This window comes from Macadamia integrifolia, chromosome 1 (assembly GCF_013358625.1).
Source record: "Macadamia integrifolia cultivar HAES 741 chromosome 1, SCU_Mint_v3, whole genome shotgun sequence".
NCBI lineage: Eukaryota > Viridiplantae > Streptophyta > Magnoliopsida > Proteales > Proteaceae > Macadamia > Macadamia integrifolia.
The window spans coordinates 4,001,098-4,028,008 of record NC_056557.1 but is presented as its reverse complement, the minus strand read 5'-3'; the positions used below and the strand labels follow the sequence as shown (position 1 = coordinate 4,028,008).

General features: G+C 38.8%; 1 protein-coding gene across 2 annotated transcripts in view; it reads right to left on the bottom strand.

The window, feature by feature from the left end:
- Positions 1–5,336: 5,336 nt before the first annotated feature.
- The window catches only part of LOC122078168 (probable phosphoinositide phosphatase SAC9), a 56,870-nt gene continuing 35,295 nt past the window's right edge, over positions 5,337–26,911 (bottom strand). For both annotated transcript variants that reach the window (XM_042644052.1, XM_042644042.1), the window contains 5 exons: positions 21,777–22,616; positions 20,815–21,012; positions 18,537–18,989; positions 18,210–18,443; positions 5,337–5,760 (listed from right to left, as the gene is read on the bottom strand). In XM_042644052.1, the coding sequence (XP_042499986.1) occupies positions 5,476–5,760; positions 18,210–18,443; positions 18,537–18,989; positions 20,815–21,012; positions 21,777–22,616 (2,010 nt within the window). In that variant the 3' untranslated portion in view covers positions 5,337–5,475. The remainder of the gene's footprint in view (positions 5,761–18,209; positions 18,444–18,536; positions 18,990–20,814; positions 21,013–21,776; positions 22,617–26,911) is intronic.

Here is a 26,911-nt window from a genome sequence, read left to right as displayed (position 1 = left end):
TTCAATAGAATAACGTGTGAAAAAACCCACAAGAATGACTCTTTCAGATTTGGCATCAAACTCTATCTAGAGTATATGACACCACATGTGAAATGAACCCATTAAATCTTTCTTTTCCCCTTTGAGATATCTCTCTTCAGTCAATATGACGGATGCAACCAAATCAAAGGGAAAGGTGAAAAGAATAAAAATCTTCCTGAAATTCTCTCCTTTAATTAATTTGAAAATATATAGATCTCAAACCATAGCCAACTACTTTGAAAGATGTTATTAAAACTCTAAAGCAAAGTAAATCCAGATAATGCTTCTTGCTTCAACGAAGATGGCCCAAAGCTTTTGAGTGCAACAAAACCACAGAAGAATAAGAATAAAAGGATAAGAGCATGTGGAACAGCTTTAATGCTTTTCAAAGTGGCCACTATGGAAGCTTGTCCCAGGACATGAGCATAGCATAGAAAACTTTCTCAACCCTAGAAATCATTTCTACAAGTTATTGAGAGAAAAGGAATGAAGAATGGCAGAAGCAAAGGTCAAAGGGGAGATGAGCAAAAAGTAATTTTGGTGCTTCTTCTAATGAGAGCCAAAGAGACTCTTTGGGCTCTGTGTCTGGTTGCCATAGGATTTTTCCTAGTTTATTATTATTTTTATTTATTTTTAGAAAGCATTTTCCTTGGTTGGCACCCTACCTATGACATTGTTTCTTGCCTCCGTTCATTTGCCATCCAAGAGAATGATGATTTGTACTTCCGAGTAGTATTTTAAAACTTAAAACCTTGACTCACTAAAGACACCGGTCTGAGTCAATCTCTGTTACCAGCGATTCAATAACCACATAGGGATATTTATAAAATAATTACTTTGGCGTGCTTGACTTAAAAATTGCATGTGGTATGTAGGATGGGGGTAAAGTTTCAACAGGGAGAACCCGAGGTTCCTAGTCTATTCATCTGTCAAGTTTCAACACAAATAGAGTTATCTAAGTGGAAAAATAAAGCTTTGAAAATTCGCGTCTATAAGAAAACTACGAGAGAATGCATGCCAATATATGAACAACTAAAAATAAATGGACACATAAGCATACATGGACATGCCAGAAGGTGCATGTCTATTCAATTGATGTCATTTAATTTCTGACGATGGTTAGGAATTACCACATGGAAAAGTTATAAGCTTATTTGGCTGGCCTCTGATGAAGTCATGATTTTCCCATAGAAGATATATATGTCTACAACAGAGTAATTCATCTAATTCACCTACTAAATTCACTAGATAACTGAGTCATTCAGATGAGTTAATGAGTTAAGGTGTTGTGGATAGTACTTTCCATCTCCAACCACTCAACAAATTCCATACTTAATATTTAAAAAATGTAGGGTATTCGCAATTGATAATAATATTTTAAAAAATGTACCTTGCTTCCCTATCATGATTGATGAACGGTTTATGTCATTATCGCGAGGGGGTGAGGAATCGTTTCCTCACCGGTTGGCCAATGGTGATAGAAAACGAACTCGGGCAAGCCCTCTCATTTGGTTGATCAGTCAATGAGCTTATGGGAGTGAACTAAGAAAATTCATCTTCAAGTTAAGAAGAGTTAAAAGAAGAGTCTGAAGTATGAAATCATAATGTATTTGGTAATGTCTTCCATATATCAAATGCAGAAGATGACGGCTTTTGTGGACTCAAGCTTGTTGGCAAAGAATGTGTTACTCTGCTCCTCGTACTGTCAAAGTACATAAATGGTCCTACATGGCATCACTCCACGTTATCACTAGGGTGATGGGAGGTGTTTGAAACATGAAAAAAATTGAAATCTTAGATCATACACAATGCATATAAATCCACGTACATCACTGAACAACCACTTTCGTATTATAATAAGCATTGAACATGTTGCCTCGTCTATGTATTTGACGCTCTAATTGTTCCAACATGTGTGTGTGTGAGATATTGTTTCACCAAACCCGCGTGATCTATGAGTTGAGTCACTGATGCAATGAGTGCAGTTCTATGACCAAGAATAGGGGGTTTTGTCCACATTGGTCAGGTAATATGCGATTGTTGAGGTTATAACCCTAGAAGAAACAATGTGCAATTACAAAAAATAAAAAAAATTTCAGCATTCAGATCTTGATGAACACAACCAATAAAATGAACAACTGGGACTTGTGGCCACCTAGAACACATTGATGATATGTTCCTACAAAGGAATACAACACCTGATGATGATCTATGTCGAATGCTCCTTCTCTATTGGTTGAAACCCAAGTGTAAGATGGAGATTCTATCTTCTCCCTTCAAGTGTAGATACCATAATGTGTTGTGTGCAATTAGGGTCTTTAGGGTCTTCAACCTTAGATTTTCTTTCATAAGGAGGCTAATGATGGACATTACAATCTATTAGACATGATAATTTCAAGTGATATGATCCTAAAGAGTAGTATTTTAAGTTATCTTTAATTGCACAAAAGGACAATCATATCCAAGGTGTAATATGAAAACCTTGATGGTAGAAACTTCTATCATATTTTCTCCCCCGCACATCTAACATCCACGATGGACCTTGTAGGTATGGATTTAAGTCACAACTAAGGAGATAATCTATCACATACTAATATGGGAGCATCATGACTAGTGACTGGACACAAAAAGGTATAAAACTATTTTTTTAATAATATTTATTTAATTTAACTGTAAGAAAATCTGTTTTGCAAACTCTATACAAAACAAGTGTCGAACCCCAAATTATGATTAGATACTGTTAGACAACTCAAGCGGAAACTATGTTGAGCATCACTCCCTTTTTTTTTGCTAACGATCGGTATCCAGGCCTTCGGCCTGACTAGTCCCGCGGGCCCATATTGACCCCACAACCACATGGACCAGGTTATATCAGGGTTGAATGAAAACCATTCAACTTTCACCGAAAGTAGTGAAGAGCACTAAATACCTCCGTGTGAGTGGCTCAAGGTGTGCCTAGTGGGAGTTGAATTTAAGACGTCCGAGTTTACGGCTCGAACCAAGTTCGTTGCTCACCAACTACGCTACCCCCTTGGGTTAGCATCACTCCCTTCATATCTATACCCTATACGATGAGTGACAGGTGTGTAGCCAATCATATTGTTAGGCATGAACTAGTGATACACCACATGCGTACAAGATATGAATGTAATAATAAGTGCTTCTTAGGCAAGGGAAAAAATAATACAGGAAATTCATGTTGCCAAACATCACTGGTGGTGAACCATTCAGGAATCTCTACAAATCAATGTTCAACACATACTTGTGCCTATACTCCATTCCGATCCACATTGAAGAAATATACAATATTACAGCAACACTAGAATAGACTATTCATATTAGTCCATAGTTGTGAGCAAGTAAACGATAGTATTGGGTTGTTTGCACATGAAGGAATAATTGTAACAAGCACTTAATATTCTTCAATTAATTTATTTAATCTCTTTAAATAGGGTTTGATGGACACACATCTAATGTTAAAATTTCCAACAATATCCCATTTATAAATCGAAGCCAATGTCTAACTACTTTAACACCCATCTTCTCAACATGTTTATTAAATACGATCAGTGTGAGTCCCTTTGTCTTAGGGTTTGACAAATTATTTACAGTCTACTTTGGCAATAATAACATTGGTTCGCTGTATGTTCTCTTGAATAAGATGATATTTGTGCTCCACATGCTTGTTCCTCTGATGAGCACTAGATTTCTTAGCTTGAGTAATGACTCCTCTGACAAAGGATTATTTATTTGATTATGATGCAGACAACATACCAGTAGTAGGATATACTCCTACTAACATGATAGGGAAATAAGGTTTTTAATGAGGTGAGGTAGATCCTCAAGGTTAGTCAAGAGCTTTCTTAACCACACCACCTCTTTGGTTGCTTCAGAATCTGCCAAATACTCAGCCTCAGTTGTAGAATCTATTGTTAGTTTTTTCTTAGCACTCCTCCATATAACTACCCCTCCTCCTATTGTGATCGCATTGCTGCAACCAGGCCACAGTATCCTTAGGGTCCAGCCACAGTTCAACTTTCTCATATCTTTAGCCCATTGCATACCGCATCCCTTACAAGACATGGTTATTGCAACAATGGAAAAGATACAAATTTTGTCTAATGTCAATAAGGTTTGATTAGAATGCATCTGACTCAAATGACCACCAATCTCATCCTTCAAAAGAGATTTAACAACCTCACGGATTGAAAGATCCACAACTGAATTGTAGAGCCAACACAAACCCTCTTGCAAACCATTTTCTTAAGAAGAGTAAAAATATGAGTAATGTTGCCCCTAATCAAATAGCTCTTTTTGAAATACCTAGCCTTCAACACTTGACGCCTGAAATCATCAGCTTTGGTAAACAATCTCCAAGCTAATTTGGTAAGAAGGGCCTTATTATGGGTAAAACTAGACCAAAAACCTAACCCCTCTAAACTTTTAAGTAAGCACATCAACTTCCAACAAATAGGAGTTCACCTTTTAATGTTGTAAATCTCACCTCTTCAGTCTTTACCCCCCCACCCCACCCCCCCCAAAAAAAAAAAAAAAAAAGATATAAAAGAAGGAAAAATCTCACCTCTTCAGTAATGCTCAACTTAGTAAGAACTCAATAAACAACATTCTCCAAGGTTTAAGGATCACCAGCAACCATGACTAAGGGATTTGGAAGTTTGGCGTGAGCCAAAAAATGTAAAAGCTTGATGAAGCGCTTCAATTTTTGTGAATGGCCTTGGATCAATTTGTGTCTAGTTTTGGAGCTCCACAACACTCTCAACTAGTCAAATTTTGTTTTCCCCCTCCCCCAGGTATTATTTTTGGCTAAAGCAATTAGCAAGAAAGGTTACCCTCACAAAAAGTAAGCTCTTTTTTGACAAGGACAAATGTATCCACCGTTAATTATTTAACCAAATGAAGTTTTTCTTCTCAAAACAATTAAATAATAATAACAACAACCTTATTCCAAATGCAAGATTTGGGCCTCTTAGACACCATAGGAGTCCCTGCGTAACAGGGAGCCCCCATGGAGGCTTAAACATGATCCAACTCTCCTTTAATTGCATCTCTTTAAATTAAAAAAAAAAAAAAAAAAAAATGTAACAGATGCAAAAATAAATGTTAGTTCTTGGTTTTCCAGTTAGATTCCCAGTCTTAATTTAAAAAAAAAACAAAGCGGGTGGGGGCCATATGATGCCTCTTTCATTCATGGTCCAGTATACCTTTTTTTGTTGTGTGTGTGTGTGTGTGTGCGTGCGCGCGCAGAAGAGAACAATCAACCGTGTACTCTTTTTTTATATACTTTTTCCTCCCAGTACAAAACAATAATATATTAATGAATTAATAATATCAAAAAATGATATTGTTACACACATACAAAATTATATTTAACGACAATAATAAGCACTATGAAGACATTTAGGCTCACCACCCCTAGGCATAAATAAACGATATTCAAATGGCTGAAAGGCTTGCCCATTTTCCTACTTCATAAGGATCAGCATAATAATACAATTTAATTTTATTAGACAAAGACAACCCTGACGCCAATGGTAGAGCTCTGAGATCAGAGTCAGCTTGTTCAGCTGGATCATCAGAAAAGGCTGCCACATCTCCAAGAAGTTTGAAAGTAATCCGGCGGGACTGTATCTGTCTTGAGAAATCGAAATACATAGCTGTTCCAACTCGAACCTCAGGCAGACGGTATTCTCCAATGGTAACCAACTTGTTTTCAGGCTCCTGTAAAATTATTTCTCAGAATTTCGGTCATTAAAATTGGAAGTCATACAGATGTTTTCGTTGAGTTTAGAACTCCTAAAATAACTGAATTTAGGAAGTAAGAAGCAAACATTGGACCACTCAGTCAAATGAGGCCATAGCAAACTAACTAGGGCTGTGTTTCATGCACCATAAAATATTTTACAGGAATTGTTTGAAAATTGATGCAAAATTATACAAGGATTAGAAATGGGAAAATATTTTATTGAGATGCAAAACAAATTAGTTGAAAAAAAAATCTAGTTTTCAAAATTCAGGATGTTGTTTCCCAAAATAGTGAAGGTATCTTGATCATTGGTACTCTAGGCATCCATGGAGAATCCACCCCAATCACACAACTAAATTTATTTCTCCCTCGATTATCTTCAAATGTGCTTCTTGGTCATATCCATCCAAAAAAGAGGACTTCCCTGTTTGGAAACAAATTCAGAAGACTCGAGCTCCTAACCTGCACTGCTGCATTGGACTCGGTATGGTAGATCCATGTTCAGACCAATGGACTCCCCCAATCTCACAAATGCTGCTGGAATGCTTAGCACTAGCAGATGTCTCTACAGGTTAGTGATCTATCTTTTCCAAACTCAAAAGAGTGGCATGTAATGAAGTTCAATTCAGTTATTTGAGCTACTTTCAGTGGCATAATTTGTCAAATTCCTTCAGGATGAGGGAACCAACTAAAATTGAAAGTCACAGACAAATGGGTTACCATTATCCCCACCTACGACTCCTACATCCAACAATAACAATGTCAAATGAAGTTGGATTAGGGATCTTAAGATCCAGCCACATCATCAGTTTTTTTGATGCAGCCAGACAATCTAGATTCTAGATTAGGAATCAAAGCATATCGGCTGGCTTCACAGGCCAAGAAATGAAAAATTTTCCTGAGACACTAGGGTTAAGGCTTTCTGGTTTATTAATTTCAGCCTTCGATAGGGGAAGAAAAGAAAAGAGAGAAGAGATAGGAGGGATGTTTTAGGACTTTGAACAGTGACCATGAAAAATAACTTTAAAGGAAAAGAGAAGAGAGGAGGACAAGAAAGGGATCAAGAAGGGAGATAAAACTGACCACCTTCATAATTACCAAATCAAAACAAATGTAATTCATTCTATTCCATACTTAAGGGCATAGTTGTCAAGGTGACCCAAGGCTGGGGAGGGCCGCCTAGGCAACAGGTCACCAGCCTAGGCATGCATTGTGTGTAGAATTAGAGATTTGACATTGATGCGGTCTTGGAAATGTGAAAATAGGGTATTTCCGGATATAAAGAGAAGGGAGTCTCTGACCTTCCTGTACAGAGGAACCAGAAAAGGACGACCGACAGTAGATAAGAGCACTTGAAACAAGAGTTTGGATCTACTAGGGGGTTGCAGTGGGACAAGTGTGTTCTTCTCCTTCTCCAGCAGTGGTGGGTGCCACTGCAACTCCGGAAGAAGTGGGTGATTCTACAACTGCTTCTTCTCCTCCTTTTTCTTCGCCCTTCTCTTTTTTCCTATATTATAGGATAAATGGCCAAGGCAATGTAAATTCTGTAATTAGAGGAGCAACTAGGGAAGAATGGAAATAGGACATGATAAAGGCCTATCAAAGAGAAGAAATAACGATGAGATTTTGTTAAAACTAGAGTTGAAGTATTTCTAAAAAATATCATCAAAAGATATAGTTCTAAAAAGATGGATTGATAGTATATTGACTGTCCTGTTCAAGCTCTGATAATAGCATGAAAGAGGCAGCAGCTAAAACTCAGCTTTGGGCCTAATAGATGAGCTTTGGTCCAAGGGCGCCCAACCCAACCCATTAGATGGCATTTTGTAGTCTCTTTGAGACCACTCATTATTGAATCTAAATTTGAATTAATGACGCCCATAAATTTCAATGCATATCACTAATTCACTACCGCTAAAGGGTAAAGGAAACCAGCTGTAAGAGAATCTGAGTGAACCGCTTCAATCCCAAAATTGGAAGAGTGGGGAAAGTAAAGGAGCTCCCCCCTACTTGAAGCTTTCCCCTCCCCCCCCCCCCCCACCCCTTCCCCCCCTTTTTTTGTTGGATCCCTTGGATCTCTTGGCTTGGCAGCTAGCTGTTTGCTACGCCGTTATTTAGTTGTTTGTTTTTTCCCCTGGGGCTGGCTTTTCCTTGTTGGCTAAAGCCTCCCCTCTCCCCTTGTATATTCTCTCTCCTTTGGTTAATAATTATTTAATTATCCAAAAAAAAAGGAGGACAAGCTCCTATAAATTAAAACAAAGAGCCGCTGTTAAACTTGGGTTTTGGTAGAGCACATTCATTCTCAGCCTGATAACAGTATAAAGATTCTGGTTTTTTCACTCAAAAAAAAAAGAAAAACCGACGACACTTATTAAACGCATTTACAACAGTTTTCTAACTGAATCCATTTTTTTCTGTTCCTTTGGCAATACGATGGGGGTATGCTTTGAGAATAGTATAATATGGTACAGCTGTATTATACGAATTTTAAACGCGAATAAACTAACAAATGCCTAGACAACTAGGCAGCCAGTCGCCTAGGTCTTTGACAACCGCCTTGTTGCCCAGGCAGCGTGATGCAGATAAGTCACGTAATGGGTTTATCTTATTGGAAATAAGCCTTCGGTTGGGTTATATATGTGTTGGGCCTTTGATCCCATAGGTTTTTTTTTTTGTAATGGGCCTAAATAAGAAGAAAGTAGAAAAACGAGATTTAATTCGTTAGTTTAGTTAGAGTCCTTCTTTGATTATTTGTTATTTCAGTTTTCTAGTCAGTTTAGGTTTCCCAATTAGTTAAGGATGGAGTTAGGCCTTTCCTGTTTAGTGTTTGAGTCAGTTTTAAGTCTTCTATATGAGTTTGTAAGGGGCTACAAATTTAAACACGAATTTATGAATGAAATTGCAGCTTTGTGCTCCCAAAATTCTGAGAAAGAATTTCTTTAGCAGCTGAGATAGCTGTGGGTGAAAGGCCCAGGCTAAGATAGCCATCCCACCATCTCATCACATGCATCCCATCTCAATCCTTCTTCTTTTATTATTTATTCTATTATCATCTTCTTCATCCAACAACAAGTATTGTTCTTCAATTTTTTCTTGAATTTCTTCAAGTCTTTTAGAAGTGTGGATGTCACACGTTTTTTCAGATTAATCAATTCAGTTCTCTAATTGAACTCAACTTGTGACTAGGCATTCAAGAACCCTAATTTGGAGACTGATTTAAATTTGGGCATTTTTTGATAGCTTGATCTTCAGATATTTACAAAATACCAATTCTGCTCTTCCCTTCTCAAGATTTGGAAAAAATTATTGTTTTGCTTCCGTTTGTTGATTCAAGTAATCAAGTTAACTCTTGAAATTTACTAACGATCCTACATGGGATTGGATCGCTTGTGATTCGATCTTACATTAATTGGTATCAGAGCCTATCCGAAGATGGTTCAAGAATTTGTTACTTTGTTGGACAAAGGGATACATGCTACTTCCTTGATTGGCTACATTCTCTGGAGAAATTATTTTGACTAGTATAACTTGACAAAGACACGAAAGCTTCGATTTGTTTGCTCTTGGTTGATTGGTTGTGCTGAGAATGGTGGAGAGTCCATGAAAAGCGACTCTAAGTTCGAGGACATGAGCCTATAACTCGGAAAGAGATGAAGTACAAGTTAGCGACCCAATACCTCCCTGTATATATCCAAAGAAGGCTCTTCCCTCCGTAAGATTCTCATCAGAAGACATCAATAGGTCTCCAAAAGGCAGCTATAGGTAGCAAGGGTTAGAAACAATCGGTAGACCACTTGACTGCTGTTGCACAAAAATATGCAAAGGAGCAATAAGAGAAGACATCTCCAACTAAAGCACCAGAACCTGAAGTTGAGGTTAGTGTGGAAGAAATTCCATCCATTCCCATTGTTGAGGAAGATTTCCATCGAGAATTATGTGAAAGAATTCGTAAGCAACACGATTGCCACAATGGACAATGAGGTTGAGACTGAGAAACTTGACACTATAAAAAATGTGATGATTGTGAATAGCCAAGAGGAAGACCCTAAGGGGTTCAAGATTGAAGATGTGTCTGAACCATCAACGGAACTGATTGAGAGCCATTGGATAGATGAACCAAAGGAGCTTTATGTTGCATTGGAGTTTGAAGAGGTTTAAGGTGCATGCGTAGATGACCCTATGGATACATCCGACGATGTTGAGGTTGCGCTGTGGAGTTGATCATCCCATTGAAGTATCTAGAAGATCGTGCCCCTCACAATCTAGACTACATTCATATCTTCAAAGAATTACCTGAGTTTTACTGTGGACTGCAGCTTAACCTTCATCACACCAAGGTGGTCGTTCCTATGTTAAAAACTCAAGGCCGAGATTTTAAAAGTGGTGGAGAATTGATGCAGTTTTACTGGAAATAATCCTTGAGTTGGGCTATGTATGTGTCGGGCCTTTGATCCCATGAGTTTTCTTTGTAATGGGCCTAAAATATAGGAAGAAAGTAGAAAAACGAGATGTAATTCATCAGTTTAGTTAGAGTCTTATTTTGAGTCTATTTTCTTTGTTATTTCAGTTTAGCTTTTTTCCCAATTAGTTAATGATTGGGTTAGGCCTTTCCTTTTTAGTGTTTTAAATCAGGTTTGAGTCTTCTCTATAAGTTTGTAAGGGACTACATGATTGTGCATGAATTTATGAATGAAAGTGCAGCTTTGTGCTCCCAAAACTCTGAAAAAGAATTTCTTCAACAGATGAGATAACTGTGGATGAGAGGCCCAGGCTGTGGGTGAGACACTATCTCAGCTGTTGAAGAAATTCTTTCTCAGAATTCTGGGAGCACAAACCTACAATTTCATTCATAAATTCGTGTTCAATCCTGTAACCCCTTACAAACTTATATAGAAGACTCAAAACTAACTCAAACACTAGAAGGGAAAGGCCTAATCCAATCCCTAACTAATTGGGAAACTTAAACTAACTAGAAAACTGAAATAATAAAGAAAATAGACTCAAAACATGACTCTAACTAAACTAATGAATTAAATCTCGTTTTTCTCCTTTTTACCTATATTTTAGGCCCATTAAAGTGGCCCATAACAAAGAAAACCCATGAGATCAAAGGGTCAATACATATGTAACCCAACTCAAGGCTTATTTCCAATAAAATAAGCCCATTACGTGACTTATCTGCATCACAACGCCTAGATGATGCCTTGACAACTATGGCTGGGAAGGGAATAAGAAAACGAAAGAGAGTCACCTAAATTTAGAACTCTTAGGTAGTACCTAGACTAAAATAACAAGGCGTCTAAAAGATTTTAACTAAATAGAATTTTTAAATACTAAATCTTCTAGATAACTTTGGCCCCACACAACTAACCAAAAGAGAACTCTTTAGTGACAACTCTAAGCCAACTACGCTACCTAATGGATCCCACAACTAATTAATTATCTATTTTTGTACACCCTTTTAGACCCGACTTTTGGCCCTTGTAATTGAATAAAACCAAAAGAATTAAAAGCAAATACCCAATAGATATTATACTAGGACCAGTGTTTGGGCAGGGCCTGCATTATTTTTATTACGAAATGCTTCCGCAAGTGACATAGATACCCACTCAGGCTAATTTCGGGATGTACCTCTAACATCAGAATCCAAAATGCAATCTAATTGAATCCAACTTCAAGAACTTCCAGTAGGAGATTCATTATCCCTAGTACTCTAGTTAAATGGTGAATGTATTGGGCTATTCAACTGACAGTTGTCCTCTTTCACTATTGACAAGCTCGAATTCAGTAATTGCTGTTTCAAATTAATGCCACACCAGAGTAGGTGTCCCACAGCATAGTTTTTAAGCCATGAAGGATCCAGGTGTATTTCATTGCTCAAGGTGTGTTCGCCTTACTATATGCAGGAAAGGTGACTGCCTTGGCCCACCTTGGGACCTAGGAGGGTGCCTTATTGTGTTTTTTTTTTTTTTTATATTGTACGAAATAGATTCTGTTTCTAACTCTCTTATTCAAGCGTGTACAGGTTTATGATGCAGTGCAATACATGGAATAACATGTGAAAAAAAATAAAGAAAAATTAGAAAAGAGAAGGGGGTGACCCTCACGATATCAACCCTTCCACCCTTCATTCTGTGATTCCAGAGACTCTGGAAACTCTCCAGTGAAAGGTATGCTCCTTCCCTGTTTCATGCTGTTGCTGCTTCATTTCTTTTTCTTTCATTTTCCCCCTTCCCCCTTCCCCCTTCCCTCTTCTTCTTTTCTCTGTTTCTTCCCTGTTTTGTGCTGTATCTTCCCTAGTAATCTTTGTCTTGCTTTTTCATTTTCTTTCCCCTGTAATTTTTGTCCCGGTTTCTCTCAGCTTGCAACCATGGGATCCTCTGTCCGGTGGGCTTTGAACCAGAAGAAATTTGTTTGTATTTGTTAGAACTAGTTTCATTTTATCCATTTTGAATTCTTTTCTCTCCTATTCTCTCTCCTCTCTTGGGTGATTTTTGTCCAAGTGTGATGTGGAGGAATTTAGTTTTGTTTTCCAGTTATTCTGAGATTGGATTTGGTTGTCAAAAGTTGCAGAGGAAGAGAGGTAGAGATGGGGAGGCTAATGCAGGAGTGGGTAACAAGAAAATAACACCCACAATGATAACCCCAAGCACATGAGCAACTTTCCCACAATAGCTCTAAGAGTAACTGATAGAAAACCAGAGGACTCACAAAGAAACAACCAGCAACAATACCCCAGAGATATAACCTGAAAACAGGAACAAGACCCAATCCAAAACTGTCCCAAAAGAGAGGAGAGAGAAACCTGCGATTGGGAGAGAGAGAGAGAGAGAGAGAGAGAGGTGCAGCTGGCTGTGTAGCTCCAATGGAGCTGTACTTCTGGTCGAATGGGATTCCCTTGAAGGCAACAAAAACCTGTAAGTCTGATAAAATTCTGACAGTTGGAATTGAAGATATGAAGATTCTTGATTTCAGCCCTAGGAGAGAGAAAACTGAGAAGATTCTTCAAAACCTGCAACTGGTTGACTTGAACAGCTTCAAGAAGAGGATTGATTGATCCTTTAGGACCCTGGAACAACTCCCGACAGTAATTCTTCGATCAGATTTCAGAATGCCTTTAAGAGAGAGGTTGCAGGCCTCAAAAACCCAGGTTCCGAGTCTGTTTTGATTCTGGTTTCTTAGATTTAAAGGCCAGAACTGATATGATAACAGTAGTAACAGTAGACAGAAAATAAGAGATGATTGAATGCAAGAATAAAAGAGAAAAAAAAACAGATAAAGTGGGGGAGGAGTGGCTGTCTCGGCCAGGGCTTCTCACCCACAGCTATCTCGGCTATTCTAACAGTTTGACTGCAAAATTATTTTATACAAATCTGAAATAATTGTACAATAAGCTCCCCTATTTAAAGAGGGCAGGACCTACCTAATTACAAGCAGGCAGCCATACTAGGACTAGAACTAGGACTTACCCTATGTGGAGAAATAGAGTCCTATTACAACTTGGACTGGACATACCACTTCACTAATACCCATTAAGGAGACATAAATCGATAGGCCCAATGGGCCTCTAATTAATTAAAAAACTAATTAAATAACCTCCTAATCGATGGGCCCAATGGGCCTTTATTTCTAAATAATGACTTAGCCACTCAAGTGGTCTAAGTGGGGGTCGATTGGGCCTTCTTGGCCGGACCCTTCTTCCTCTCATATCTTCTTACATAATGTGAATCCACATCAGAGGCTCCGCACGATTACAAAAAAATACCAAGGTGCCTACCGCATTGGGTCACCTAGACAACAATGATCCAGAGCATTAAGTTCAACAGCAGAGAACTATTGATATAAAATCAGAATAACTAGTTTTCGCAACAGTAACAGGTTCCATTGGACTGCCTCAGCAAGGTTAGGAGTAAATTACCGTTAATGCAGCCCTTTGTCATTCAGGACCATTTAAGTTTTTATTTATTCTTGGTCAGATAATTGTCTTTATTATTATATCCAGACGACATAATTGGAGCATCATTTTCATGGAGGCTGAGTCATGCAGAATTAATCCCGAACCAGGGAAAATTGAGTGGGTGATTAGAATGCCTTGAGGGTGCGGCAGGTTGGTAGCCCACACCTTACTATATTAATCCAATCACCCTTTGCATATATCCACAGATTTTTTATTACCTTCTTTGCCTTTGTTCCTGTTCTTTGTTCTATGTCATTCTGTCCTTTTGCTAGGGCATCCCACATAAACAAAACACGGCACCATCAACATTACAGAATGTACAGAGACAAGTTAAGAAAGTGGCCAATGGCCAAGGATTAGATTCTCTTCCTGGAACATTGGTTTGCTGACGGGTAAGTGTATGGGGCTAATAGATGTTATGAGAAGAAGAAGGCATGGTTCAAGATCTCAGTGAGATCTCATTTTTTTAGATTAGCGAGACGAGATCACAGGCGAGATTGAAAAACAACAAGATCTCGCTGAGATCTCACTGAGATCTTGCCGAATCTCGCCAAATCTAGCTAAATCTCGCCAAGATCTCGCTAGATCTCGCCTCTCTCTCTACTTTTTTGAAAAACACTAAGGGGCAAGAATTTTGATGTTTTTGCTTGAGGATCTTCATTCCTACACTCATTGAAGCTTAAAGAGTAGAGAATATTACCTCCTCATCCACATTTGGAGTTACTTTTCTTCTCAAGAACCATTTTAGATAAAAAAAAATCTTCTCAAACACATTTTTTCATCGAAACATCATCAGTAGCCTATCTTATGTCATTTTAAATTTTCAAATGTATGTTAATGTGACTCATCAATCATCAATGTTATTTTTTAATCAATTAAGTAATTATCTATGATGTCTTTTAAATTCTTAAGATTTATCGTGTGTCATGTGTTGGTTGTGGAATATGGATCGTGGAATAGAGCATACTAGCCTAGGGTCTGAAGAGCCGGAGACTACTTACATAGGGTACGAAGTTAAAGTACCATTTTAAGTTTTATTTTTTTTTAAAACTGAAGTTTCCATTTTGTTTAGAAGTCCTGAAATAGGGTAATACCTAGTTTCATGGACTACAAAGACCATATAACCACCGAGTCTACCGCAAAAAAATACATGATCTCGGCGAGATCTCTCTGTTTTGGATTAGCGAGATGGGGGGCGAGAGCGAGATCTTAAACCGTGGAAGAATGATTAACATTGCATGCATTCAAGAGACTAGATGGAAGGGTAATAAAGCTAAGATGCTGGTTGATTTCAAACTATGGTATTCGGGCGATCAAAGTGGTCGAGGTGGGGTTGGCATTGTGGTGGATAAAGACCTAAAGAATCATGTTGTGGATGTTAAAAGAGTTGGAGCTAGGATCTTATCCATAAAGCTGGTGTTAAATAAAGAGGTGGTTAACATAATTAGGGTGTATGCACCCCTATCAGGATTGGACGAAAGTAGCAAGTTACAATTTTGTGAGCAAATGGATGACTTAATGAATGGTTTTGGTCTGAATGAAAAGATTTTCATTGAAGGGGACTTGAATGGTCATGTTGGTAGAGAGAGGAAAGGATATGAAGAGGTTTATGGAGGAAATGGAATTAGAGAGAGGAATGAGGAGACTTCAGTTTTAGACTTTGCAACAGCCTATGACCTACCTATTGTGAACAACTTCTTCTGGTGCTGGATTCTGCATCACTGAGACACAAGTGATCTGCGATGCCGGGCCATAATGGTGGCTGTGATCTTATTTCCATTCATGATATTTATATCCTAATGAGTTTAGCAGAGTCATGAGCATGTTCCTTCCCAGCTGTTCTTTTCCACTTGGGATTTCAGCATTCAAAACTTGGGCTTCTGATGGGGATGAAAGCCTATATCTAGGGCCCTAAAGTGCCCCCGAAACACAAACTTCTAATTCGTCATTGCAAGAGAAGGTTGAAGAATTATTAAATTCACCTCCACGATGAATAATTAAACATATCTATATATCATATACAATTTCTTTTGACAACCCCATGCATCCCTAGAAATACATAAGCTAGGTAGTTGGCAATCACATCTAACAAACGTTTTGCAAAAACAATATTGATTGGAACTGCAAGATCACTTAACAAACAAAATTACATCTAATAATAATTTCTGGCCTATCATACAATTATCTATGCACAACAATCTGATTAAAGGTCATATCTTGTCAGACAAAATAAATAATTCAAATTCAGTAGCAAAATCGTTCATAAACATATGTAAAAATACTTAAGAAAAATAGATCAGTAGCACAAGCAGTTTGCAAGAAGATATACATTATTGGTGCTAGTGAGTTTTGATAGAAATAATATGAAGGAAACATTGTTGTATTTTAAATATGTCATTTGCACAAGAGAGTAGACCTATATATAGGTCTAGAGAACGTACAGTGCAACATTAATGAGGTAGATGGTAGTTGTGGAAAATATAGCAAATATAATCTAAACCTATAATCACCGACTTACATTTACACTGCCTACAATTATTGACTTACTTTAACACCCTGCTCAAACTCAAGGTGGGTTGAAGAAAGCCAACTGGAGTTTGAACCACAAGAAATGAAGAAACGCCTGAAAGGATGTGCAAGTTGGGGCGTCAAGTGAACAAAGAGGAGTGCTTGATTTCCATGAAGTAAATGATGCCGAACATGGTGACAATCGATCTTGATGTGGTTGGTACGTGCTTGAGTACATCAGTGTGCACGGTGAGCAGCACCCTTGTGAGGAGAGAGACACCCATATCTTATAGAAACCATTGGAAAAGAGAGAGACAAAGACCGAAGATGAAGCACATAGACAAGACTACCGACGAGCTGTTGGTATAGGAAAAATTCCGAAGACGGGAGACTATCCCATAGACCTAGTTAAGAATGACAAGAAACAATAGACCAAGCTTTCCATTGGAAGCCAAAGATCGAAGATGAGAGACAATAGACTGGACCTTCCAATGGAAGCCAAAGACTGAAGATGAGAGACGATAGACTGGACCTCCTGTTGGAAGCCAAATACTGAAGACTGAGAACTGAAGATTGACGAATATCAGAACAAGAATGGTTCAGTTTGGTCAGGGAGTCGGATTGGTTCAGATCGATCAGGAGATTCTGATTGAGTCAACTGATTTCAAGAACTGGGTCCAAGAGAGGTGCACGGATGGGTTGTGTTCGGGAAAAGATGTTGAAGGGGTGGACAGTAGGAGCGGTGAAGGTTGGGCGGATGGAGCTGGGGTGGTTAATGATGCAGAACAGAGGTTTGATGTGGGCTAGGGGACATTGCGCGAAAGAGGCAGTGAAGAACGGGGGTGTAAGAAGGGCAAGACGACGGCAGAACAACAGTAATTTCTGAAAACAAAGGCACGATGGCTAGACAGCGGCAAAGTGATGGTAAACGGGCAGGAGTACCAATGGCCACAGGGACAACAAGGAGGGTAGCCATTTGCATGGTGTAACTCGGGTTCATATCGGGAGTTAGGAGATGCAGATATAGGAGAGCAAAAAAACCGATGATGAACAGATTTCAGTTGTGGTAGAGGTGATGTATGGATCTAATGTGTAACAGAAAAAGTGATGCACAAGGTTGATGTGCAACAGGAACAGATGCACAGATATGGAGTGCAGCGATGGGAGCTAGCACGGAAAGTGCAAGTGTTGGTGTAGGGGTAGAAACTGTCAATTCCTGAGTCGGCGAAGTGGAGCTGGAGTTGACGGAGCGTGGACTGAAGCACTCTGAGTGCTAACAGAGCCGATGTGCAGCTGAAGCAGTAAGTTCTTCTTGTTAGCTGAGCAGAAAGTTCTCAGAGACAGATTATGGTGGAACGGAGGTTGTTGAGGTTGTTCCCAGATGGACGGATGTGAAAGAGCAGGACAATCATAAGTATGTGAGAGATGCACAGAGGTGATGCGGTAATGGGCTGTAGTTCAGATTCAGGGACATCGGTGATGCAAGGTGATGCTTCAAAATCAGATCCGGAGAGTAACAGAACAACAAAACTAGCAGTCAATATCAGATCTGAAAATACATGGTTGACTGGAGGGACAATGGATTCACAAGAACTGGACAGTGGGCTCCAGCGGTCTCAGTGCTCTGATACCATGATAGAAATAATATGAAGGAAACATTGTTGTACTTTAGTATGTCATTTGTACAAGAGAGTAGACCTATATATATATATATATATATAGAGAGAGAGAGAGAGAGAGAGAGAGAACGTACAGTGCAACATTAATGAGGTAGATGGTAGATGGTAGTTGTGGAAAATATAGCAAATATAATCTAAACCTATAATCACCGACTTACATTAACACTGCCTACAATTATTGACTTACTTTAACAAGTTTAATCCAGTAAATGTTATATTGGATAGGATAACTTGGAGAATATGACAGTAATGCAAATGAAACAGATTTACTTCTAACTACCTGGAGAGCTGATACTTGGATAAACAAGACTGCAGGAGAAATATGCCTCTCTTCCAGATATGTAAAAGAACTCTCCCGGTTATTCAAACTGATGTAAGGTGGTGAATGTATGATTTGAGGTCTCATCACACTAAAAGCATCAAGACGAAATCCAGCCAACTGAGGTGAAGCAGGTGAGAGATGCTGTTCCAAGACAAGATCATTGTCCATCAATCTTTCAGCCTCAATTGGAACCTGAACAAAGAAAAATGACGTATTAAAATTTCCCATACAAAAAGTGAGAGAGTTCAATTTATGAAAATGAAAAATCATAATGATCATTTGTACCTTGAATCGAGTTAATTGAGGGGCTCTCTCCAACCAAGCTTTCAAATTGATCTTTTCTGGCCCTTGTGGTGATAGAAGTCCTTGCTCATTCCTCACAGGGCTCCCAACAACTAGGATCCTTTTAGCATGAAGGCACGGCTCACTTTCAACAGTCCCCCCGAAAGAGGCCCGACGAGTAATTTCAGCAAAAGGGTTCTCATCTAGAGAAAGAAGGTTGAACCCTTTTTCCAAATTAACAGAACTTGAACCAATCCGTCTCAGATGTAGTGTTATCCAAATGATACGGCACCGAATGGTATTCCGGAATGTGAATTTTACATGCCTTGGAACATCATTCCCTTTACCCGATTGTTCTGCTTCATAAAATTCCGAAGTGATCATGGATTGTACATCCCATTTTCCCATGAATGAGCGTTCATCCTTGTTTATTTTATTGCTAGCCCATATTTGCACCTGTATTAACAATAATGGGGACTTATCAGAGGGGAAGAAAATCATAGATCATAGTTTTTAACGCGGTAAGGCAACGGAGGCGTTTATGGGTCTTTCGGAGCGCCTTAGCAATAAGGAGGGCATAAAGCGTCGCCTTAATGACTAAAGCATTCCTGTGTAATTTTTTTTATAAAATCAATCTATTTGGCTCAAATCCTAGTTGAATCTTATTACTCATATGTTAAATAAATACTAAAGGTTCATATTCATACCAATGTAAGATATTCATCAAGAAAACAAATCAATAAAGTGAATAAACTAAGTTTATCTTCATCAATCATCATAACATATTAACATATAATATAAATACATAATTATGAAACAAAATTTTAAATATAAAGAAAAGAAGACAAAAAATATAAGTATTTATTATACTTACCTCTAGGGGTGTCAATTCGTGGCCCGACCCGACTAAACCGACCGGGACCGACCGTTTATGGACCGGCCCGGCCCGGACCGTTTATTAAACGTGTCGGGCTTAATAAACGGTCTTGAGCCCGGCACGTTTATAAATGGTCGGTCTCGGTTTAGCTAATTGGACCGTCGGGCGCCCGACCGAGACCGACCGAACAACGCCCGACCGAGACCAGCCTATTGTGCACCGACTTGGTCCGACCCTTTAATGATTGTAAAATACCTATTTTACCCCCCAAATTAAAGAATAAAAACTAAAAAGTAGAGACATGTTCACATTTTAAATAATGGTTATATTTGGTATCATTTATTGATTTATTTTCATTTTTTTGGGCTTGCATGAGTGGGCCGGAATATAAGAGCACATTTTAAAGAGGGCCCGTTTAAAAACCGATTAAAGCCCGTTTAACATTAAACATGTCCGTCGCCCGGTTAAGGCCTGACTAAAACCCGATTAAGGTAGCCCGATTATAACCCGAGGCCGACCGACCGAATATAAAGTGTACCATGCCCTCAATAACTAAGCCCGATTAGTTAAATGGGCGGACACGGTGTAACCTTTGAAAGTCTTCAAGACCAATTAAGCCCGACCGAAACCGGACCGGCCCGACCGGTTGACACCCCTACTTACCTCTATGATGCCAAAATGAGTGCCTAAGCCCTAAGGTCATCCACTATATTTCTACTCTTGTCAACGAAGAATGAAGCTCACTGCTGCCGGAGCAAAATGGTCGCCTGGATCAGTGATTCTTCCTTGTTCCTTAATTCCTTCTCAAAGCCCTTTCTTAAAACCCTTGACAAAATCCAAACCCTGTTTGTGAATCGTGTTTTTGTTTTATTTGTTTTGGTTATTTTGGGTGGAGTAAAGCTGATCCCATACATCTCAAGTGTTAACAAAACCATACACCTAACAATAAAAATTCTATATTTGGAATCTTCATCAAGTAATTATAAAATATGTTTAAAAAAAAAAAAAAAAACCCATAAGACGCCACTTCACGTAAGGCGGAGCATTGCCTTACCATCTCTAGACCGCATCAGCGCCTTAAAAACTATGTCATAGATGCATCGGAACAAAAGGTTAGAGTGCAGGGTGATATGCAGTTCTTCCTGAATCAGTTGAACATTGAACCAGTTAAGTGGAAAGGGAAAGGATCAATTTCAAAGGGCGAGATAGGACTTCACGTACTTAACTGAATATGCAGAAAAAAATTCCCTTACATGAGGATTGTCTACAAGCTCATACAAGATATTCATAGGTGAAACAACGGCTTCATTTTACATTCTTTAGGGAATGAATACATACACAATAACAGAAATCATTACAATACCATCTGGTAAACCATTTTCCTAACTATAGCAAGATACTCACCATAGGACAGTCACCCGCTGAATAGCCACATGGACTAACAAGTAAAATGACCCCAGAGACATCGGATAGACTACCAAGAACAATGACAAATTCAACAGAGGAGGTACTAGGGCAAGCTCTCCAATACAGATGCTGTGATCCAGAACCAATAGGAGCAAGTAATGACAATGACGGTGCTGAGCCAACAGCAGTTTCAACCTGCACTAATACATTAGCAAGTTAAACATCAATACAAAAAAAAAAAGTTATCACATCCATACAAAATGGTAAAGCAATGAAGCATCTAAGTGCTTAGTTAATCAAATGATATTATTATAATAATAACCAGCATAACATGCCACCCAGTTCAAATTTGAAATGGGAAAAGAAAAGAAGAAATAAAGAATATCCAATGCTTCTTATTACCAACCAAATGACTGTGTCAAACACAAAAGAAAAAGGGAGATTAAAATGACAGTATACAGGTTACACGGTAATGACTTGAATCCTTTAATTTTAACATTTGTTTTATGAACCTTGGACATGGTATGTGTCAATTGTCAACACAAACATAAGTATATTTGTTCATGCAACGAATTAAAAAAAAAAAAAGAACAAAGAAAAAAGAGAGAGCTTGGGGTTTCTCTGCAAAAGGACACTCGTACAAATAGAGAAATAACGACCAAGGTGGCATAGAATTGAGAACTGAGGGTCAAGTAGAAGGATGACAATATAACGCAACTCAGCTATTAAAAGATAGAATTGAAGAAGGAAAAATATCTTTCCGGAAAAGGATGAAACTAATACAGTCTGAAGGAGTGAAAGGAGATATATTCTTCTTTTCGACAACCTAATATAAAGATTGGACCTATATGATCCAGTCCAAATTTCATTCATTTCATCCACTGCATGCAGTAATTGGAAATGAATTCATCAATAACAACAGGAGTATGAAAGTCATAAAACAAGATCCCAAACCATACCGAATATAAGAGGCTGGCAAATGGAAATTCAGCTAGTGATTCCTCTCCACCAAGTAGTTTCCTTAAGAAGCTAACAGCTTGAAGACCATCTGACCTGTTCTTTTCAACAAGAAAATCTCTTGATGGAACTCCCATCACCTGGTCTATTGCCTTATGTGCTGCACTATCTGCACGGGCACTTTTCCTTAAGCTAATCAAGACCCTGACATAGTCTAGGATTAATGCTTCAAGCACAACATCACTGCAGCATGATTTACAGATAACCCCATCTACTGTAGATGAACGGTTGGTGGAAAGACCATCAGTTTGGCTGCCAGGGCTTGACCCGCTCTGGCCTGAGAAACCATTAAGGCTTGATACCTCCTTTGAGTTAAAATCTGCAAGCAGAAGGGCTCCCCTCCCAGCACAGCATACCTTGCAAACCTTTCTTCCACAATGAGAACATACATATACAGATGGTGAAGCTCCTCGAGTTGACACCATAGAGGACATGTTGGCAGAAGGTTGGGTTACAGCACAAACCTCACAGCTGGCACTGGAGCAGGTCTCTCCGATTCCATTAACATTCCAGAAATCTATATTTTTTTCATCATCAACTGTCTCAAGACCAATGGAACCATTAATTTTGTCCTCAAGTGCAGTTTGTCCCAACAATGCAAGGATGTTTGCAACTCTGCATAATCTTCCCATGAAATAATCATCAAGTAAGGCATTTGGGTTTAAGCTAGCAGGATCAGTACCTACTGATAATAAAGCTCTGTCCCTCTCAGCAGCAGAAAGGTTTGCCCGGAGACGTTCAATTTCAAGGTCCATAGCTTTTGTGAAGTCTAGCTTCCTATCCTACAAGGTGGAATGCATATAAGTCGACCAAGAAGCTCAAATTTAACCGTATCTATTACATGGTTGTCAAGGCGACTAGGCAATCAAGGGCTAGCAATATATGACTATATGTAATATAACAATGATAATTTTGTATAACTATGTTTATACGCAACATAGAAGCCATATCAATGCAATATGATATAATTATGCTAGTAATGACCTAATATGAGAAAACCAACATATAATAAACAAAGCACAGGATATAATGTAAGCATATTCATTGACAAACAAAGCAATAAACATAAATCAGCATAAACTTGTGAAGTGTTAACAAGGCATACTATCAACTTGGACCCAAGAAAGTGTTAAGAGATATTAGTTATTTTTTGTAAGGGTAGTTTAGTAATTTGTTGTTATATGTTTTATTTTCATTTCTCTCCTTAGGGAGGTATGTGTAATATCATGTAAATATATTAGTGAAGTAAGATATTGGTGTTAGTGAGACTTTACTCACAACACACACATTCTACCATTCTTCTTCTTCTTCTTCTCCAACTCTTTCTTCTTCTTCTTTCTCTTTCTCTATTTCTTCCTTGTTAATCACAAACCTTACATTCTAACTTGGTATCAGAGCTAAGATCTTGGTTTGAGAGTCGGATTATAAGTTCTCTTCTTCTATTTTCTCTCTTTGGAACCCTAGGTTACAAAGGGGTTCCAAGGAAGAGATCATTATGTGAGAATACTTGAAGTTTTTTATGAGACGAGCTTGAAAGAAGGTCAAAGCAAACCCTTGAAGAGGTTTTAGAAGCAATGAAGCTGTTGAGGAGCTTTTAGAGACTGTTTCAGACAAATCCCAGATTACCACCCCCTGTTGTTGTGGACCTTCTTTCTCTCTCATCCTGCCACCTTTGGAGGAGGTTTATACCTCATTTGGAACGCCCAAGGGTCCTTTACAAGGCCCCCAAGCTGTCGGTCCTAAGGAGAAAGAGGTGAAAGGTCACAACCTCTTTTCCTACTGACTTGCAGGTACCACCTCCCCTGATTTTCTTCTCTGTTGGCTTCCAAAGGTGTGTTTATGATGGACTTCAGCCCTATTGGGTTGTGAGATGTTTTTGTCGGGGTGTTGTGAAGTGGTATGATTTGTTTTGCTGCTATTAGCATGCCTTGATCTCACTTCTTTCCTTTGTTATTGTGTTTCTTCCATGTGGGATTTGTCTCTGAGTATCTGGGAAAGTTTTTTTTTTTTTGGGTAGAGTGTGTACTCCCCATTGTATTTGTGACTCCTTATCCACACGATGTCTGAAGATAGTGGACTTGGAGCCCTCTTTGGTGATGTTTCTGCCACTGCATCGAGTAGTGTCCCTCCTACTCTTATGTTTTTTGATAACCCCCATAGTCAGATTTCTATTATGAAGTTAAACACCAACTACTATTTGGATTGAGCCCATTCTGTGAAGCTTTCCTTGCGGAGTAGGGGAAAGCTAGGGTATATTATAGGTTCCATTAAGGCTCCTCAACCAAATGACCCGACATATCTAAAGTGGGAGACTGAAAACTCCACTGTTATGACATGGCTGATTTTTTCCATAAAACCTGAAATTGGAAGAAGGTTTATAAAGAAAGAAACTACCAAGGATATTTGGGACAGTGTTACTAAGACCTTTGACCGTGTGGGTGATTCGGCCAAGGTTTATCAATTACTTCAGAAGGTTATTGGCATGAAGCAAGGAGATAAAACCATTTCTGAGTATTACAACACTGTCATTAATCTTTGGGAGGAGTATGATCACTATGGAGACCTCCAACTGTCCAATCCTGAGGATGAAGCTAAGGTTTACAGACACTTGAGAAGGAACGGGTTCTTCTATTGCTTGGTGGGTTGAATCCCGACTATGAGCCATTCCGGATACAAATATTGGGCCGGTCTCCACTTCCATCCCTTGATGAAGTGTGTAGCTATTTACAGAGTGAGGAGACCAGGCGGGTGGCCATGGCACATGCTCCTCCTCTTGAGTGGTCTTCTCTTACTACTAGCTCTAAGAAAGATTGGCGTGGTGGTGGCAGAGGCTAAGGCCCACCTCGTGGAGAGGATAGACATTGTGATTATTGTGGGAAGTCTAGGTACACCAAAGATAGATGTTGGGCTCTTTATGGTCGACCTCCTCGTGGCGGTTCTAGTGGTGCTTGTGGTGGCCGTAGTGGGGGAGCTAGAGCCCATAGTGTTGAGACGGAGCATGCTACTACAGGGTCTGCTCCTAGCCCACAGCCAGAGCACAGTTCTCTTACTAGGGAGGATATTGTAGCATTCCGCAGGGTCATGTCTCAACTGGGAGGCTCATCATCTTCTTCACTTACTGTGCCAGAGTCCTCAGCTTCCGCTTTACAGGTTTCCTCATCTGCCCCTTCCACTGCTCCATCTTGGGTTATTGATTCAGGTGCTACGGATCATATGACTGGTACGTCCCATTATTATGATACATACTCTATTTGTTCCGGTAGAGATAAGGTCAGGGTTGCCGCTGGCTCCCTTTCCTCCATTTTTGGTAAAGGTAGCATCCCTATTATTTCTTCCATTTCACTTGATTTTGTTCTTCATGTTCCTACCCTTATACATAATCTCTTATTTGTGAGTCATCTAACAAAATCCTTAAACTGTTGTATCACCTTTTTTCCTTCTCATTTTCCATTTCAGGATTTGGTGGTGAAGAGGATTATTAGCAGTGGGCGTGAAGAGAAAGGACTTTACCTACTTGAACCCAACCACCTCTTTTGGCTACAACTCAGTCTTATGTGTGTGGACGTACTAATAGCAGTTCTGTGGATTCTGTGATGTTGTGGCATCAACGTTTAGGACATCCATCTTTTGTTGTTATGAGGAAACAATTACCTCATTTATTTACTTCGTTTCCGCATTGTCTTTCATTGTGAACTGTGTATTTTTGCTAAACATTGTCGTTCTTCTTATCCTTATCATGGTAATAGATCTATTGTTCCCTTTCACATTGTGCACTCTGATATTTGGGGGCCCTCTACTACCACCTCTTTACTTGGTTTTCGTTACTTTGTCTCCTTTGTTGATGATTTTTCTCATGCTACTTGGACTGTTCTGATGAAGCACAAGAGTGATGTGTATGATGCCTTTAAAAATTTTTATCATATGGTATGTACACATTTTGACACCAAAATTAAAATTGTTCGATCTGACAAAGGGGGGGGGGGAGTATATGTATGGTGGTCTTCAAGACTTTTTTTACTGACCATGGCATTATCCATCAGCTAGCTTGTGTTGACACACTTCAACAGAATGAGGAAGCTGAGAGAAAAAACCACCATTTGTTGGAAGTCAGTAGGAGTCTTCTCTTTGGCATACATGTGCTTAAAACTTTTTGGTCTGATGCTCTCCTTACTGCTGCTTATTTGATCAACTGTATGCCAACACTAATATCTCTAACAGAAATAGCTTGGACGGCTAGGTAGTGCCTAGACGATGCCTTGACAACTACAATCTATTACTCTCATTTTTTTGGGTGAGTGGGGGGTGAGTTGGGCTATGGGACTGATTATTCCACCATGCTTAAGTTTCAATATGCATATCTTTTTTCAAAAAGGATATTGAAATTATATAGTAGACATGTAACCAAAAGTATGCATATACAATAAAGAATTTATCGAAGGATCCTGGTATGTTCAATTAGAACTTTAGAATAAAATACTGAAGGAGCAAACAAAGATCCAAGAAATTCTAGCCAGAATTATCAAGTCATTCAGAAATCCATAAGGAAGAGGAAGACAAAGAGGAAGAAGAGTTATACAAACAAAAGATCCCAACTCCAACATTGCTGCAGGGAGTATTACAAACAACATCTAAGGAAACAATGCCCCACTTAATACGGATATGCATAGTTTTTAATGGTACTAAATTTAGTATGCATGAAAGATCCTAGATGACCAATGAAAATTATTTTCAATCTTTAACAGGAAGAAGAAAAAAAAAAAAAAAAAAGATCCTAATAAGATAACAATGAAAAAGCTCATATCACATGAAAATATTTATCGAATGACAACAAATAAAAGGAATGATGTGGCTACTATATGATATATATGGTTTCAAGAAAATTAATCCGTGTTGGTAACAGCACTGATGTTTCAAGCAACAGCAGCTTCCTTGCGTGAACAAACTCTTCCTCTTAACATTAGGGTTCTAAATCGGGTAGGATTGAAAGAAAAATAAATGTTTAATGAAAGATAGGATTTTGCAATATTGGGTCAAATGAGGAAACCATAAAAGTAGTTCTTGTTGGGGGGGGGGTGGT